Source organism: Antechinus flavipes, chromosome 4 (assembly GCF_016432865.1).
Source record: "Antechinus flavipes isolate AdamAnt ecotype Samford, QLD, Australia chromosome 4, AdamAnt_v2, whole genome shotgun sequence".
Lineage (NCBI taxonomy): Eukaryota > Metazoa > Chordata > Mammalia > Dasyuromorphia > Dasyuridae > Antechinus > Antechinus flavipes.
This window is the reverse complement of record NC_067401.1, coordinates 178,446,678-178,466,353: the sequence shown is the minus strand read 5'-3', so window position 1 is coordinate 178,466,353 and position 19,676 is coordinate 178,446,678. Positions and strand designations below refer to the sequence as shown.

At 34.0% G+C, this 19,676-nt stretch overlaps 1 protein-coding gene across 1 annotated transcript in view; it reads left to right on the top strand.

Annotated features, from left to right (window-relative positions):
- Positions 1 to 8,852: 8,852 nt before the first annotated feature.
- PMP22 (peripheral myelin protein 22) overlaps positions 8,853 to 19,676 on the top strand; it is a 48,036-nt gene continuing 37,212 nt past the window's right edge. Inside the window, exons 1-3 of the mRNA XM_051995624.1 lie at positions 8,853 to 9,012; positions 10,881 to 10,984; positions 12,073 to 12,172. Coding sequence (XP_051851584.1) covers positions 10,907 to 10,984; positions 12,073 to 12,172 — 178 coding nt within the window. The 5' untranslated portion in view covers positions 8,853 to 9,012; positions 10,881 to 10,906. The remainder of the gene's footprint in view (positions 9,013 to 10,880; positions 10,985 to 12,072; positions 12,173 to 19,676) is intronic.

Sequence of the window (19,676 nt, the reverse complement as noted above, 5' to 3'; positions counted from 1 at the left end):
TTCATAGAAAAAAGAATGAGTCCTATCAAATCTTCCTCAGGTGTTGATTTATTTTCATTTTCATTTATTTTGCAATACTTATTTATATTTGCCTGAACTATTTTTATCTGATTTGGAAAATTTTATCTAATCTATCTATTCAATGCCATTTCAATTAAACTACCAAAAATTATTTTATGTAGTATTGGAATCAACTATTTCTTAAATATTTAGTAGAATTCACCATCTAGTCCTAAGATTTTTTTCTTTGGGAGTTCTTCTGTGGCTTGTTTAATTTTTCTTAATAAATATATGACCTTTGGGAGCACTGGCAGCTTGCATACCCTCAGCCTTAACTGTGAAAGCCACAGAAGTGTATACTATCCAAACATAGCTTCAGAAAAGTGTGAAGAAATCAGCACTAAAATGAAATCCAAAATCAATTAGTAGTCTGGGAGACTAAGCAAACAACACAATTTTGCAATAAAGACCTTTTTGATGACAGGAAAGCTCAAGATAAACAGTAATAGCAATGGTCACTTACTAATGAGGACTTGTGTATTTTGTAATCCTTTCATCATCATCACTGTCTTCTGTTTACCTAAACACAGACCTATTATGTAGCTCAATTACTTAGTACTGATGGAGCCACATTGATTAGTGTTATGGATATGGTCTTGGAGAATAGTGTTTTCAATAGACTGTCAATGCTGAAATCTGAATCAATGCTTGAGTCACTGACTATATATATCAGGTTGATGTCAATACTTCTCTAACTGTTTCTGATTCCATTCCTCTCCAGGACAGCTGGCCACATCTGGTAGTCTGTGTTTTCTCTCACATTAAAGTCAACTAGAATTGTAAGGTTATCTTCTTTTTGGAACATTGAGAAGGATCTCCACATTTTCACAGCATTTTTCTTTGACTTTACCAGTGTTCATAATGCTGAGAGTATACTTACTGATGAAAAAGGCTTTATACCACTTTATACTACAAATGATAATTACACTATCATGAGACCGATCTTCATTCATATTAACTAGATTAGTTTTGAGTGAAAATGTATGTCAAAGCAGATAATTTTGATTATATTAAATTAAAAAGGTTTTGTGCAAACAAAACTGAAAGGAAATTTTACATCCAAGGGTTCTAATAAAGGCCTCATTTTAAAAATATATAGGGAATTGACTCAAATTTATAAGAATACAAGCCATTCTCAAATTGACAAATGGTCAAAGGATATAAACAAACAATTTTCAGATGAAGAAATTAAAGCCATTTTTAGTCATATGAAAAATGCTTTCAATCACTGTGGATTAGAGAAATGCAAATAAAGACAATTCTGAGGTATCACTACATACCACTCAGATTGACTAATGTTATGGGCCAGAACTCTGTACTTAAAAAAAGGATTCTTACAAGGTGTTAAGTCAGTAGAATTGATGAGATAATGGTGATCTAGTTTAGCATAAATAATGGTTTTCTAGTGATATAATGATTGGTTTATACTCAGTGTAGAGTATATAAACTGGGACAAACTCAGCCAGGGTCCATTCACTTCATCTCACAGCACTGTGGTGGCTGGCCTCCTGCACTTTCCCCACTGAGACCAAGGTTGGTTTGAAAGACTCTCCAGAAAGTTGGGCAGGGGCTCCAGCCAAGAAAACCAGATTAAGGAGATAATAAAAGATTTTGGACTTTAACAGCTAACTACTCTTGTGGTGATTATTCTGCAGAAACAAAGGCTGCTCCAAGACCTCCAGAAAACCAAATGAGAACATTACAGACTAAGATGACAGGAAAAGATAATATAAATGCTGGAGGGGATATGGGAAAACTGGGACATTGTGGTAGAGTTGTGAACTGATCCAACCATTTTGGAGAGCAATTTGGAACTAGGCTCCAAGAGTTATCAAACTGTGCATATTCTTCGATCCAGTAGTGTCTCTGCTGGGTCTGCATCCCAAAGAGATCATAAGAAAAGGAAAAGGACCCACATATGCAAAAATATTTGTAGCAACCCTTTTTGTAGTGGCAAGGAACTAGAAACTGAATGGATGCTTATCAGTTGGGGGATAGCAGAATAAGTTATATGTATGTATGTTATGGAATATTGTTTTGTAAGAAACAATCAGAAGGAAGATTTCAGAAAGGCCTGGGAATACTTACATGAACTGATGTTAAGTGGAGTAAGTAGAACCAAAAGAGCATTATACACAGCAACAAGATTCTGTGTTGATCAGCTGTGATGGGCTTGGTTCTTTATAACAATGAATGGAAAAATGACAGAGAAGGACTAGTTGTATGATCCTAGATAAATCACTTAATCCTGTTTACCCCAGTTCCTCACTTGTAAAATGAGCTGGAGGAGGAAATGGCAAATCACTCCATTATCTTTGCCCCCACACCTCAAAATAGTGTCACAAAGAGTTGACTGAACAATGACTGAACTGACTGAATAACAACAATTTCTTGTTTTAGTTATTTGGGTATTTGTATTCACTAAACACTATACCAATATATATATATTCACTTAGTTCTATATATTATATAGCCAATCTGTTCTTTTGATTAGCCTCTCTATTTCTTAATAAATACCAAATCATCTTAATAATAACTGCTTTATAATATAGGTTGAAATCTGATACTAATAGACTTTCTTCTCTGTCATTTTTTTTTCATTATTACCCTTTATTCTTCCATTTTGTTCTTTCAAGTGAATTTCTAGGGAGAGAAAAGTTAATCTATTAGTTGTTTGAACGGTATTTCAATTAATTATGAAACTTGATTTAGGTGGCATATTATATTTTATTATATTGGATTAACCATAAACAATATTTCTCCAAATAATGCTTTGTGATTGGAGTCATATAGTTCCCCATCTCCGGAGTAGTTTGCCCCTTTTATAGTTATTTTAATGGAATTTTTTTTTAACTCTCCCTGCTGGCTTTCATTGTTAATTTCAAAGATAATGATAGAGATTTATTTTTCCTTCAAATTGTGCCTAAGACCTTAATAAATGCATGTCTAATGACTGCAGTCTACTGACTGACTATAATTGTTTCAATTACATTTTTGGTTGACTCTTTAGGATTTTCTACATTAGTTATATCTTCTGCAAAAACAATCATTTTATTTCCTCTTGCTTATGTTTATCTTTTACTTTCTCCTAGTTTTAATAATGCTTCTAGGATTATGTTAATTGGTAATGTTAATAACAGGCTCTGATCAAATAAGATTTTAAAAATCACTTATTTTATTGTTCAACACCCCTAAAATTTTTGCATTAAGCATAAAGTTTGCTCTTGCTTTTAGATAGCTGTTATTTATTATATCAAAAAAAATGGTTCATGTATTCCTTTGATTTCTAGTGTTTTTAATAGAAGCAAATATTGGATTTTGTTAAAAATCTTTTTGGCAACTGTTGATATAAGCATGTGGTTTTTATTTATTAACATTACTTATAGTATTTAAAATCTCCATTATATTGAACAAATCCTGCATTCTTGATTTAAATCCAACCTGATCATAGTGTCAATATTCTAATTTGTTATTATAAATATTTGGTAATATTTTACTTTAAAAGCTTATGTGAATGTTCATTAGAAATGTTGGTTTAGAGTTTTCTTTCTGTTTTTTTTTTTTTTTTTCCTTTTCCTGGTAAAGGAAAGAGATTAGAAAGGCACCTTCTCTTATTGCAAAGAATTTATTTAATATTGAATTGATTGTTCTTTGAATGTTTTGTGCTTGCAAATCTATTTGATCCTAATCACTTTGGGAATTCATAATTTCTTCAATTATAGTATTTAGACTTTTTAAAAATCACGATTTTCAGATAGTCTGATAATGCTTAATTTTCTCTCTTTGACCCTTTTCCCAAGTTAGTTGTTTTGGATATTATATTTTTCCATTCTTTTTTTTTAAAAAATTATTTTCCTCTGTTTTTTCAAGTCTTTTGATTTTGTTTTAATATTTCTAGTTTTTCCATTGAGTTATTATTTTCTATTTACCTCTTTTAAATTTTCAGATGTCTACAAAACCCCATAGTTAATGTTCAGCATAGGAGCAGCCCTGGAATCCAGTAATGTAAGGGATAGTCCCAGAAATCTGTGGTAGAAAGATCCTGGCAAAGTCCATTTTAGAAACAGCCAGGTGATTTCAGAATTAGAAAGGAAGAGGCTCAGGCAGATGCTGCAACAATCCTTAGACTATTTAAAATCCCTTAAAAGATTTCTTTTAGACTATTTTCTTATATGTAGGAAATTTAGACTAGATAATCTCTAAAGATCTAAATTAATTATCCTGCAATTTTTATTTGTGGCAAAGTTGTAAGAGTTTTTAGCAAAGAGAATTCAAAAAGTTTCCAATCCAAAATTCATCTTGGTTTTGAGTTCCAAGCAATATCCCACTAGCAATCTTAGTCTCAAAGTTGCCATACCTCAACTCCTGGTCAGTGAAAATCACCTTCAACACCTGAAAGTGAGGGAAACAAATTGAACAGGAAAAATGCTTTCAAGCCCATTTCTCAGAGTGAGGATAAAAGAGGGAGAGTAAGGGAAGAAAGTATCCTCTCACCAATTCAGTTCATGATATTTATGTTGTAATTGAACTGCTAATTTTACTCGGTGGACTCAGTAGATAAAAATGGCCAAAAAGAGCACAGCAGAAATGGAGGGTTTGAGAAAGAGAAAAAGACACAGATCGGCTCAGTCTTACCAATTTAAAGGTTCAGGCAGGCAATCAAAGGAGGCTCCTCCTATCCACAATTTTGGAGACATAGAGGCCTTTCCAGCATACTCAGAGAAATTCAAGTTATATCTAGAAAATATACTGTTTGAACTATGTGGTATAAGACAAATTTAATTGACATGATTTCAAGGAAGTGATTGAGACTATTGGGTACTGGATTCAGTCAAGAAGAGCATTGTTATATTTTTTTAAAATGCAAAACAAGTTTACACAGGACCTGAATTGAGGAAAGGGGGTTTAGAGAAATGACCAATATGCCCTACCCTTAAAAAACACTTATCACCATATTAAGCTATAACTGGTATCCACTTTCACAATCAGATTCCTACAGAGAAAAGTACTTGCACTCATGGCTTCCACTCTCCCATTCCAGAGCCTTCTCAGCCTCTGATAATCAGGATTCTGATCATACTAACCAGTTGTCTCTCCAAGAGACACAAATCATCTTCTTATTGCTAAGTTCAATGGATTTTTCTTAGCTTCTCAGAAATATTTAACACACTTAACACAAGTCTCTTTTTCTGGATCTCCTTGACTTTTTGGGTTTCTACAATAAAGCTCTATCATCACTCTCACTTGTTTGACTGCTTTTTCTTGCAGGATCATTTTCTGAATCCTTTTCCTATGCATGGTGTATACTCCAAAACTTGGTCCTAGACCCTTTGTTTTCCTCTCTATATCCTCTCTCTTTTAATGATCTCAGCTCCCATAAACTCATCTCAAATCTATGTACAAAACTAGTCAGTTTTTTGGTGAAAAAAATCAAAACTATATGAAGTCATGTTGAAAAGTGCTCTAAATCATTACTGATTAGAGAAATGCAAATTAAAACAACTTTGAGATATCTTACTCTTACCAGATTGGTTAAAATAATAGATGCTTTTCAATTGAGGAGTGTCTAGACCAATGGTCCTCAAACTTTTGTTCTGAATATCTTTATACTATCAAAAATTATTAAGAATCTGCCCAAAGAGTTTTTATTTATGTGGGTTATATTTATAGATATTCACTATATTAGAAATAAAAAATAATTTTGAATATTTAGACCTTCTGAAAGTGTTTCAGAGACCCCCATTATTCTCTAGACAACTATGATATGCATATGCATGTGACAGAGTATTTCTGTGCTATAAGAACTGAGGAGGTAGCTGATTTTAGAAAAACGTAAAAACTTGCAAAAAATAATAAAAAATGAAATAAGCAATTCCAAGAGAACACTGTACATAGGAACAGAAATATTGTCTTAAGAACAACTTTAAATTATCAATCCATCTTGAGTACCATAAATATTGAAACCAGCTACAAAGAACCTATGAAGGAAGATGTCATCCACCTCTAGAGAAAGAATTGATAAAAGATATGTAAGGATTCACAAAATGTTTTCGTATGCTAACCACATCACTCTATTAATTTAATCTCGTGTGTATAGTGAATAGTGTTTCATACTTCCTGTATTCAGAAAGAATACATGAAATCTGTCTCTTTAAATAGTAGAAGTTATGTAGTACTCAATCATGACATATACCAGCAGTGGACCAGTGGTTGAATAAACTGGTATAAGATCTGGGGTTCTAGTAATCAGAAGGAATCTGTTCAAAGAAGCACTTTGAAAAGGGATCTGCCAACCTTGGGATCTTTGTTGCTACTGTTGTCAGTAGGAGCTTCTTACTACTTCTTGGACTTTAAGAAAATAGAGGAGGGGATTGCATTGATGTAGTTTTGTTGACAAGCACATACACATATATTTAATATATTCTATTATTTGGGGGAATTGTTGAGTATGTTAAAAAAAAAAAAGAAGAAGAAGAAAGTGAGAGAATTAAATTCTTGGAGAAGTACCTGATTGTTTAGATAAGGAGGTAAGTCTAAAACTTTTATTTTTTAAAACAAGCTAATCAACCAAACAAAATCAAAGTCTAAAACTATTCATATCCTAAGCACAGATAGGAGAGTTTTAAATCTTGATCAGAAATATTTTCAATCAATTCTTAACCATCAATCTGATATATGAGGTTTTTATTTGTGGAAAAAGATTGGGAGAAAAGAATAAACTATAAGAAAAAATATTTTGTGAAGGATCTTGGTTTTGATTACTCATCAGCAAATATTGAGAATAATTGAACTCAACAATTAGAAGCTAAGGAAAGAAATGAGGAGGAATCATTAAGAGACAAATGTACCTACATTTTAACTAAAGCTAAGTTAATATTCCATATGGAGTATTAGCTAGATCCTGAGTGTCTACTTATTAAATTTCTTCCCCCTAAAAAAAGTTAAGGAAAAATAGATTCTATTCCATCTACTCTGTCTATATTCTGTATGTACATAATTGTTTGCAAGCTATCTCCTCCATTAGAAAGTGAGTTCTTTAAGGTCAGGAATCATTTTTGCCTTTTTCCCCCTCAAGCAGTTAGCATAGCACCTTGTTCATGGTAAATATTTCATAAATGCCTTTTGACTGGTTAAGTATTCAAAAATGCAAAAGTCAATGATATAACAGAGAAGGAAAAATTGTATTTGCAAAATTATTGCTTGGAAAAAAACTATTTTATTTTTATAACCAACAAATCTACATTACAGTACATAGAAATTATAATGTTTTAATATATAAGCCTGTGCATAATATTTATGTACAGTAAGGCCTTTAGTCCAAGAAAGAAAGATAACTTTAAAAAGATTGAATTAAAAGAATTTGGATAAAAGTTGATTTCAAATGAAAGAATAATGAGACACAAAAGCAGAAATTAAGAAAAAAAAAAAAAAAGGAGGGAAGAGTCTGTCTTTATCTTTGATATTCACTCCTCCCCTGAATTAGTAGTTCACATTTATCTGTACAAGCCAAAATACTTTCTTCACAACAAGTAGTTTCATATGAGGAAATTGAGGCTCATCGAAGTCACTTAAGGTCCAAGTGGCGGAGGCAAAACAACAATGCAGGTCTTCAGATTTCAAGTCTAGTTCTTGCTTCTTCATTCCATGCCTTACATAATACATAATACATAATCCTACTGATTCTTTGAGTTGAGATATCTATGAATCAGCTTATCGGATTGGGCTTGTAAAGTCAGAACTAGTTATGTCTAGTACATTCTGTCCACAACACAATCACCTCCTCTTCACAAGCTTACTGCTCTTGGGCTTACAGGGTGGAGAAGATGTTCTCTCAATAATTCAACAACGGAACTTGTGACCTAAGATGAAGCAAGTCCCAGGACAAGCAAAGTCTGAGAGAGAAATTATTGCTACTTCTTTCTCCTAGCCAACATAAAAAACAAACAAACCGTACTGGGAAAACATATACCTTTACCTATACCATTCTCCCAAAGTTCATAACTTTAGTCCAGGCAGATTTCATTTTTATGAGCAATAGTGACATAGCCATCAATGGATACAGCTTTTATCTGATGAGATTGAAGACTTAAAGCAGCCAGTAAACCCATTTTATGGTGCTGCCAGTGCATTCCGCACGCTGGGACTTTTTCCTTTCTCTTCAGAAAAGAGAAAAAGAAGGGGCACCAAAATACAGGGGAGGGGGAGGAGATAGTTCTGATCCTGCTTGCTGGGGCTCAGAGCAAAGCCTATGGCATTCTTCTTTGAAGCTGTTTCCTCACGGGCAGGAATAGGTCATCCCGCCCCTCCAGCCGCTGAACCTCTTGAGCTTCACAGAGCCCCATCCCCTTAATTTCCCTGGGTCTCCTCTCCGTCTGCCCCCAACTCTTTTACTACAGGTATAATATTAGTGCTAAAAGTACGCAAACGTGGTGGCATTTGTCTTCTTTCAAGTGTATTTCACTGAAGACACTAGGTCTGAAAGAGTAGACTCTTGGTGAGGGAAGGTATTTTGTCAATGTTTGGGTTCCAAGCTGACTGCCATATAGGGCCGGGAGAGGGGAGATGTGAGATGAGAAATTCTTTTTTGAGCAGTGGAAGCATCTGAGTGTCTGACAGTACCCCAAGGTACTGCCTTTCCCAAGGCTGCCTTTCCCTTGATCATCGGCTAACCTAAAAGATTTATAATCGAGTAACAGTCCTCTTCCCTTCCTCCATCCTTCTACAAACTGACACAGGACACACCCTAATCCAAAAACAATTAGGGCGTTGTTCCTGTTAAAGGCGAACTAACAGAGCCTCCCTTTTGCTTCTCACTTCGTTTGCATCCAGTCCCAGACAGTTGCCTTTGGGGATAAGAACAGAAAATTAGGCTATCGCCGGGAGACTTTATTTCCTGGGTCAACTTTGCATTTGGACTACTTCCTGAAGCAAGGGCCGCTGATTTTTTAGACCGTAAGTTGATTTTGAAGTGAATTTGTAGGAATCTGAGGCAGATAGAATTTAATTGGATCCTTCTTGCGTGGGTCCCGGGACAAATGATGCCGAAATTCCGGAATTGACTGCATGGCCTGGCTTTTCAGATGTCTTTTGGGCCATTGTTGGCAATCGGGCTAAACCTTGGGGAAGGCGAGATTGTTCTTGTAAACGTGCCCTCCCTTCCCGCTAATTCTTTCCAATGGAAAGGGTCTCGGGATTAAGTGAAGATATGAAGGGGTGGGACGAAGACATTTCTCGGGATAACAAAATTTAACTGTATAATTACCCAAATTTCTGCTAAGGAAAACAAGACAGGAAAGAATTATCGTTACCTTATCTCCCATAACTCCGTCATTTGCCTTAAACCCGTTCTGCTTATTTGTTCTCAGAATTCTCTCCCTAACTCCTTTGTAGTTAGATAAACTTAATCAACAACATTCGAGGGGTTTTGTTTAATTTTCTTCCCTCTTCTACTCCAGTGGAAAGAGGGAGGTTAGGAAATTGTGTGTGAAAGGGAGAGGGTCTTTTTTTTTTTTTTTTTTTTTTTTTTTTAAAGCGATTACCTTGAAATGTTCGGTTCCCTCGGAATTTCTAGACACGTAAGTTTTTAGAGACCTAAGGTCATCATCTTCCGAGCCTAATTTAACACTTATTCCCATTCCCCCTCAAAATAAAACCCCATCAGATTTCTCTTCTCCACTTCAGCACTGTTGCATCCTAGATCCCACAAGTTTAAGGATCCAGAGAACCACTTTGCCCTGCCCACACTGGGTTTGGCCTGAAATTGCCAAGAAGGTATATTAGAATGCTCAGTGGCAGCCAATGGAAATAAACAGTGCAGCTTGGAGGTTGAGCCAAAACGGGTTTGGAAAAGTCTATAACATCCCAGCCATGGACACAGAAAGGGAAACTGTATTGTAGAAACCTAGATTGTGAGAAGTAATCTGTTTTTCTTTTTTTACCTGTTAAGAGTATAAAAGCCTTATAAATTAAGAAGCAGAAGGACTGCTTAAGTAATATCCTCTCCTCCCCAAACCTGCAGCATATAAATGTTTAATTTATGGAAAAATACACAAAGATCCAAGAGTTCAAATAGTTCCTTTTTGGGTTGCAAGGCAGCTTTGCTTGCATTCCTTTTCTCCTCTCAATATCCCTTCTTGGAAACTTAGACATCTAAAGACTTTTTTACATTGCTTCTTTTTATTCAAAATCAGGAATTTTATGTTAAGTAGGAAGAGAGTAAAAGAATGGAAGAGAAGAAACTCTTCTGCTGAAGTTTCTTTGTTATGTTTGACATATTTTAAGGAATTGATTCTTTCTAGGTCATTTTTCCTCTCCTGGGAATCTGTATAGGACCCAGGCCTCCTCCACCCCCCCCTTTTACTCCTACTTATGAAGAAAGGAACCACAAGCTTCTTCTAGATTTAGGTGGTGTCTGAGGCTTGAATAAGACATTTGGGGTGTAAGTGGTTGTTTTTTATATTAGAAATATCTTTATGCCCCTTGTCTTCCAGATTTGCTTGCTTCTCTAACCAAGTGTTTTGTTTTAAGGAAAAAAAAAAAAAAAAAGGAGGGTGGAGTGGAGTGGGTGGGAAGAAAGCACAGTTTTTTGTTAGGGGCCCCAGGCCAAGAGAGAAAAGTGTTTTCTCTTGGCAGCCTGTTGCTGCCCCCTCCAGGATGAGGTCAGTCCAGCCCATTGGTCGACCCGCCCAGTTTCAGCAAGATTCCAACTCAATCTGAGACACAAATACAGCAGGCACACAGGCCCTCCCAACCAACTCTTCTGTAGCACGGCTAGTTGGGGAGTCCTTTCAACTATATCCCTAATTTCTCTCCCGTTGCAGGATAGACGAAGATTCTTTTCGACAAAATGCTGCTTTTGCTCCTGGGAATCATCGTGCTTCATGTAGCAGTGCTGGTACTCCTTTTCATCTCCACTATTGTTAGTGTGAGTACTGGCTCCCCAACCCCCACCTCCAAAAGACAGGGCTCAGACTTGACAGATACTTCCTGTCAGAATTTGGAGACACCAGGAAGAAAGATAATCCCCTCCATTATTCTATTATTTAAATCTAGCCCCTTCTTGCCAATATTCTCCTTACTCCGTAAATCCTAAATTGTCATTTGGACATATTTTCAAAATGAAAAATTCTAAGCCCTGGCTTCCTGCCTATTTTGAGTCTTTGAGAATAAATCAGCAGTTTCCACTGTGTATAAAAATCTCCAGTCAAAGTTCAGTGCCTCTTTCTGAGACTTAAATTCAATGCAGATCTAGATTTTTTCTTTTCCATGGAAGTTAGGGAAGGAAATGAGGCACTTGTGAAAGACTATTTTGATATTTTTTAAATACCAAAGATTATTACCAGATCTGTTTAATGACACAGCAGCTCATTTAATATTTATAAAATACTTTTTGTACAACTTTGGGCTAGAGAGTACAAATACTACTACTTTTACCAGTGAAGATAATTTCTAAATTATTTTTCAGGATTTTGATTTTATTTAAAAGGAAAATTAACATTAGGTTTGCTGGACTAAGTTTAGGGGTTACCACCAAGTTTGACTTCTGTTAAAGATAAAACTTTTTAAAGAAGTTTTCGTGGATAAGAAACACAGCTGCATTGACTCTTAAGAATTAAATTTGAGATTTTTTAAAAATTATGCAACAAAATATGCAAGGCCAAATCCCTAAGCATTTTGTTTACCTTTAATTCTGTAATTTCAAGTATGACCAAATAATCATATTACTAATTCCTTCTAGGTCCTTTTTCTTTTCTGTGCGGGACTCCAGCTTTCCAGCTTCTTGGGTGTGGGAGATATAGCAGGAAGAGCTAAAAGAGAGGATGGTATTTTGTCCTCCAAAGAAAAAATGAGGTTATATTTGATAACTGCCTTATTGTTCTTATTCTGCTAAAAAATGTCTGCTCATTGAAACAACAGTAGTTAGTAGCTAACTTTCATATTTTGTTGCTTTCTTTTGTACTTCAATATCACCTTTATTCATAAAGTTTTTTTTTAAATTTTGTTTGTTTTTAGCAATGGATCATAGGACCTGGGCATGCAACTGATCTCTGGCAGAATTGTACCGTTCAGTCTTCAGGCAATGTCCAGCACTGTTTCTCATCCTCTACGAATGGTGAGAATTCCTGATTTGTTCATGGACTTCTTCTAATATGATTCAAATTTTTTTGAAACAAGACTTATAAATACTCTCAAATCAAAACCAATGTAAATTTCAAGTCAGTAGGCTATTTCTGGGGTTTAAGAAATTGTACATATGACAGTTAAAAGTGAAAGGGGTCCTAGCAAAGAAAAGATGTCCCAAATAATTTTATTTTAAAATATAAAAACTAGTTAGCTCATGGGCAATACAAAAACAGTTGATGGCTTTAGTTTACTGACTCCTGCAATATGCAATTACTATTTATGAGTCCTGATCACTTAGAAAATATCATAGAACAAAAGGGACATGGAATAGGTTTTCGTGTGCCTGTGGAAGCAGGAAAATATAGAGGACCAAGAATAATCTTCCCAGGACTGACTTTTTGACACTTAACCAAGGTATGTGCCAACATCTACTTCCTAATTTTCATAACTCTCAGAATCTTTGATCCATACTTTATAAAGAATCATAGAATCTAAGAGTTTAGAGATCTAAAATCTTCCTAGGAAATTCTGCTAAGTTTTAATCTTCCATTAAGTGCTAAATGGCTGAGACATACTACCTTTAGAAAAAGAGAATAGTCTCAGGCTGTGATTTGACATTATCTTGCAATTTACAAAACTACATTGCACTTCATTTCCTTATGGTATTCTCCAAGAAATATCTGAATGTAAACAGTCCATTTTGACATGATTCACATTATTACAGTGTGATATTTCTGTGCTTGCTTTCAAAATCTACCATCTATTCTCATAGCCCATGACTATATATACAAGTACCAAACTATAGACAGCTTAGGATTCTTGCTCAGTGAAGGCTAAGCTTTCTTCGTGGATAGTTGATAGAGGAATATAGTATGGGGAAGACCTTTGTGGGTTCTCCATGCAGTTACTGTAAATGAGTATAAATGTGAGTATGATAAGGTTGTTGCCTTCCTACCTAGGTTGGAATAAAGTATTCTATAGTATATGTATTTGCTTTGAAATTTTTCTTGGAAAAGATACTGGAAAGGTATGTCATTTCCTTCTCTATCTCCTTTTACAGTTGATAAAATGAAGGCAAGCAGGGATAAGTACCATAAGCAGGGTCACACAGATAGTATATATGTGAAGCCAGATTTGAATTCAGAAAGATGAGTCTTCCTGATTTCAGGCTCTGCATTTTATTCATTGTGCCACCTCGCTGCTTAAAGAATATAATAACAATTCTCAAATTGCTGTAGAAAATTTCTTTAGTAGTTATGATTACTTTCTGGTAATTGACCTGAATTCTTTCCATCTATATTTATAAACACAAATCTACTGCCAGATGGAAAGATGATAAAAAGGCAGTGGTATTTCTTTAAAATTGTTAAGATTCTCACTTATACTATAATGGCACTTATTTTCCTTATATCATTACTTAAATTATAATAAGTATTAAGGACTTTGAAGCTTTTTATTAATGTCTTGGTTTTGTTGGGAATTGGTGAATATTTTTTTCTCTCACAGAATGTCAAGAGTTGGAAGGGACCTGGAAGGTCATCTATTTCAAACTTTGTCTAAACAGAAGATTCCTCTATAAGCTGTTATAAGTATTCATCCAATCTCTACTTGATTTCCTCCTGGGAGAGTGATTTAACTTCCTCCAGAGGCAGTCTATTTTGTCTAAATCTGTGTATTTTCTAATTTGTCTTTATTATGAGGACAAGCCGAAGTCCATTTCCTGATCTGTACAACTCCCTTCCTTTACTGAAGTGGCATCAGGTGTTCTCTTGGATTTTTTTCTCCTAGCTGAACATCCTCCATTCCTTCAACTTATTTTCCTAGTCTCAGATCCTCTTACCAAATCAATTGCCTTTATCTGATGTTCTTCAACTTGTAAATGTTCTTTTAAAACCTTAGCTCTTAGAACTTAATGCAAAATTTTAGATATGGGTTGAGTAGGTGAGAATAGAGAAATTGCGTATCCCTCAATTTGAATACTTTACCTTTCTTAATAAAGATCACATTAGCTGTTTTGACTGCTGTTACATGTTTGCCTCATAACATATTTGCAATACACTCAAATCTCCAGATGATTCTTCTTGGCTGTCTCAGGAAGTAGTGAGATTTTTTTTCCCAAATGGAGATTTTCAAGCAGAAAGATGAATAACTACTTATTGTGTATGACACAGAAAGGATTCTTTTTCTGTTTTGAGTTGACTAACTAGATAGCCACAGAGGTCCCTTTCACTTCTGACATTTTGTAATTTGATGTTCTTCCTCACTTAAATCTAGCCAATTTCTTCCCTGAAGAAGTTGTAAAGTTAATATTTTGAATCATATATTCTTATCCTTATTAAATATTCATATTATTAGCTTTGGCCCATTGTTTTCTCCTGTTAAGAAATCAATCAACAATCATTTAATAAAATTCTACTCTGTGCCAGATTGTACTTTAGTTCTAAAGATACAATGACAAAAATGAGACAAATCCTATCTTTAAGAAGTTACTTTCTGTCTCAGGATAAAATGCATTCACAGATACATAAATATTACCTATGTACAAAATAATTATAAAGTAAGTTGTGGAGATGCACTAACAATAAAGGGAGCATTAAAGAATGTGGCATTTTAGATGAGCTTTGAAAAAGCTAGGAATTCCAAAAGATAAAGGAAAAGAAGTAAGTATTCCAAGTATGAGGAAAAGCTTGTAGTATATAAAGGCATGGAGATGGGAGATGGAATTTTTTGTACAGAATTCTAAGACACTACCTTGGTGTGCATACATGCATAGGAGGAGGGATATGGAAAATTATGTGTGCAAAGGATTCAGAAGGATCAATCAGACAAATAGGAAGAGTTCCATGTCAGTATTTTTATGTAAACACAGAGAAAGAGAGAATCCATAAAGATAAAAGTGTCAATACAGAAAAGAAGAATGTGAACTTGAAAACTGCCATTGAAGTTGGCAAGAAAGTGATCATTTCTGAAAGAAAAAAAAAAGTCACTTCATTTGAGAAATATGAATAGATTGCAAGGGATTTAGAAGTTAAGCGGAAGATCTTTTTGACACCTGTTTAGTTATTTTTGGTTTTGTCCAGGAATTGAAATCATGCTCACTGATCTATAGTTCATAGAGTCTATTCTTGCCTTTTTAAAAATCCAGATGTTTGCCCTTCTCTATGCTTATGGTATTTCCATTGTTCTCTGTAATCTTGATCATTTGCAGTTCTTCAGATAAAGCTTCTACCAATTCATTTAGTGTTTTAGATTGTTGTTTATATGGGCCAGATGACTTGAACTCATCTTGCTGTATTCTTACCAATCCCCTCGTTTGTTTTACATGCCAACTTTCTTTTAATCATTTTTGATCTATCTTCCCAGTTTATAGAGTATATTTTTGGCAGAAAAAAAAATGACCAAGTTAAAAGTTGAATAGTTTTGCTATGAAACAAACAAACAAAAATCTATTATTGTCTTATCTTCTCCCCCTCCAAGAAGCAGTTCTATTCCTTCTTTGATTTTTTTTGCCTCAACAGAGCTTTAAAAATTCTTTTTCATGTGTGTGTATGTATGTGTGTAGAGTATTTGTTTTTGTTATTATGTGTTTATGTATGCATGAGAGAGAGGGTATGTGGGCTGTGTCACTTCTCATGAAGCTAAAAATTCACTCCCTCAAAAGGGTCCTCAAAAGAACAAAGGATCAGGAGTTTACTGGACCATCACTTAGTCCCACATTTTTGTTTCTTGACTTGGATAGAATTCTGAGAAAAAGGAAGAAAGCAGAATGGGTAACTAGGGGTAATTGTTATGTGGAGATGTTGGAGGACTCAAATGGTGTTTGCAAACAAAGAATTATAGACAGGAAGAGAAAATGGTGGAAATATTCAGATTGTAAGCTACAGAACATCTGGAACTATATTGCTGATCCATATAAAGCTCTGGCTCCCTTTTCTTCAAGGAGAAGCCAAATTTCCTGGTTTGCTAGTTAATTCTTCCATTTTCTGTTTCCTGGCTTCAGCCAGCTCTGAAAATTTCATTTTTCTCATTTAATTTTATGTTTATGCTCTTTAATTGCTTAGTGTATACACACACACACACACACACACACATACATACACACATACAAACATATATACACATAGATATATGTGGTTGCACAAAAAAAACAATGAAAATAATTTTAGTGCATTAGCCAAAGTTGCTATATTATAATTATAAATATGTAGTTGCATTATGTAATATATAAAATATTGAATATATGTTTGTATATGTACATACATATGTATAATTGGAGAGAAAGAAAACATCATAGTCCTTTAAAAAAAGAGAAACTATATTCCCCTTAGTTCAGCTTAGGAATTGGTGACAAGTCAAAATATGTGGAATCAAACAATACTCCATTAGCTGGAGTTGGAGGGCTCAGCTATCATGTGTGTCAGTTCTATAAATCCTATCAGTCCTACAGTGCTTAAGGGCTGGGTGATTTGATTCTGAGCATTCATGATTAAAGCTCATTTTGAACACTTCATTCACTATTTTTATATGAATGCCTTTGTATTCATTGTCCATTATTTTCCCTTTTCCGTCCTTTGTATATCTCTTTTAAAAATTAAGTTGCTTGATGACTTCCATGTGCAGTCTCGCTATTCTCATAATTTCCTACTTTCTTTTCGAGTTGTTTCTGTTTATGTCTTCAGCATCTCATTCTTGAAAGCATTCTATTCATTTTGAGCTCATTTCCTCTCAAGAATTTAAGGCTGCTTACATACTATGATGAGGTATAAAGCAGAATTTTAGTGGAGGATTTCACAGTCAGTATTAGTTTCCTTTTATGTGTATGTCCTCTCTCCCCGATGTGTACTGGAAACTCCCTGACAATAAAATTTGGGTTTTATAAGTGTTTTAATTAATAATGTTGTTCTGAGTGCTGAAGTTGGTCATGTGCAATTCTAGTAGAAAGTTAATTATCAGGTAACTTTGTTTCTACAGTTGTAGAACAGTGAACTGAACTTTTTCTGTGTGTTTCACATTGGAACCAGCATACTGGCAATACATGTTAGGTGCTTTAAAAATACTTGTTGGCCCTGTTTCAGACATTTCCTCCTTTAAAAAGCATTTGTCTGATAAATGTTAGAATAATTCGTAACCAACTTAGCTAGCCACTTTACTTATTTACTTAGTTGTTTTAGTATCCATAGACCAGAGAAAGAGAGGGAAATTACTAGGTAAACATTTGATATCTGTTTCCTTGACTTGAATTTGATTCATGTGAACAACCAAATTATGTAGTCCAAACCAAAAAACCTACTCTTTCAGTAAATAGCTAAAAGTCTGAAAGAGCTGATATAGAAAACTATCCCGAATTTACACATTACATTGACTAATTACGTGATAAAGTAGATAAAAACATTTTAGTGGTTCTAATATCTCAGTGGTGCAACTGACCCTGGATCAAGAAAAATTAAGTAGTATCTTCTGCAGTTCTCCATGTCCTAGATTTAAAGCTCAAAGAAACTTGGAGACCATTTGAGCCAACTTTCTTATTTTATAGATAAAGTAAGTAAGTCTCAGAGAGGTTAAGTGATTTGCCAAGAGTTCCACAGCTAGTGGTAGTATTTGAACTGTACCACAGACTACCGATTCAACATTATCCATTGAATTATCTCTTCTGTGTATAAATCAATTCTTTTCAACCTTATAAACTATGATTATACTAATTATACTATTATACTGATTATATTATTATACTAATAATATAGCACTTAAAGATTTGCAAACTATTTTACAAATATTATCTTATTTTATTCTCACAATAACTTTGGGAGTTAAGTGCTATTTTATAGATATGGAAACTAAGGCACAGAGAGATTAATTGACTTGTCCAGGTTCATAGAGCTAAAAGCCCGGTTGTCTTGACTCCATGTCAAGCATTCGATATATCCACTGAGGCCCTAATTGTCTTAGTTTTGTATTCTTAATATTATTAATGATGATTGATAATTTGAGCCTAGCTGTCTCCTTTGAGGGAAAGAGTTCATAGCCTAAGAAGGAAAAAAAAAAAAAACTATAATTGATTCTAAACATGCTAGCATGATCTTTGCTATTTTCCCATTCTAAGACTATATATACTATATAGAAACCATGTAAATGTGAAAAAAGGACTATACATAAACAATTATGTGTCTTCATACACTGAACAAGTAATAAAGAGCAGAACAAAGCTCCAGATAAGAATCTTATACTTATCCTGTTACCTTCTCCATATTTCATTACATTAGATTAAAACCAAAGCACTAAAAAATCTTTTTGAATCCTAACAGTCTCGCATTGTTACCTTACTCTTCTAGCTTGGTGTCATCTGTAAATTTGATAAGCATATGATAATATCTTCATCCATGTCACTGATAACAATGTTTAAAGCATAAGATTAAGTAAACAGATCCATTTCAATGGAGACTTGTTAAATTTATACTAAATCATTAGTGAGTTCAGACATTCAATCAGTATCTGAATTCATCTAATCACGAAAGAATCTACTACCATCTGATCCACATCTCTTCATCCTTTCTTCAAGAATAACAATAGTAAGACACTTTATCAAATGTTTTGTCAGTATTAGGGAGATTATATCCAGATTCTCTCAGTAGTTTAGTTTAGTAACTGTCACAGAAGGAAATAAGGTTAATGTAACATGACTTTTTTTTTTTTTAAAGCCATGCTGCCTTTTCATATTTCCTTTTCTAAATGTTCATCAATTATACAGTCTGGATTTTTTCCAAGATCAAAGCCAGGATCTTTGGCCTATAATTTACATAGTATTTTCTTTCTTTCTTTTTTCTTTCTTTCTTTCTTTCTTTCTTTCTTTCTTTCTTTCTTTCTTTCTTTCTTTCTTTCTTTCTTTCTTCTTTCTTTCTTTCTTTCATTTACCCTTTTCTAATACTATATCTTTTCCCATTCACCATGATCTTTTTACATTTAAAATTTTTTATCATGAACTTAGACATCAGAAAAGAAGCATATGTGTCCAAAACCCACAAAAAGATTACATATAAAACTAAGTTTTTATTTCACACTACTTTAAAAAAATTAAAAGCATAAAATAATTTCTTCACATTATTTTCAAAACTGCCCTTCTTATTTGTGCTATCTTCTGAACTTTGCTCTCTTCTGTACATTTTAAATTTTTCAGAAGTGTTCTTTTATTTATTTATTTTTAGCATCAATATTATCTCTCAATTAAGATTCAAGAGAAATAAAAGCAAATTCACAGAGGCCATGTCCAAAATTTTAGGTTTTCCATCTAACATGCTTCTGGGTCTTTTAGAAACATGGTTGGTCATAATTATTGCTCTTTACAGTATTATTATTTTTGTATAAATTTTTTTTGATTCTGCTCACTTCATTCTTCATCAATTCAGAAATGCTTTCATTTGTTTTATAGAACCATAATATTCCATTGCATTTCTGTGCCACATTTTGATTTCCCCATTTGATAAGCACCACACTTAGAT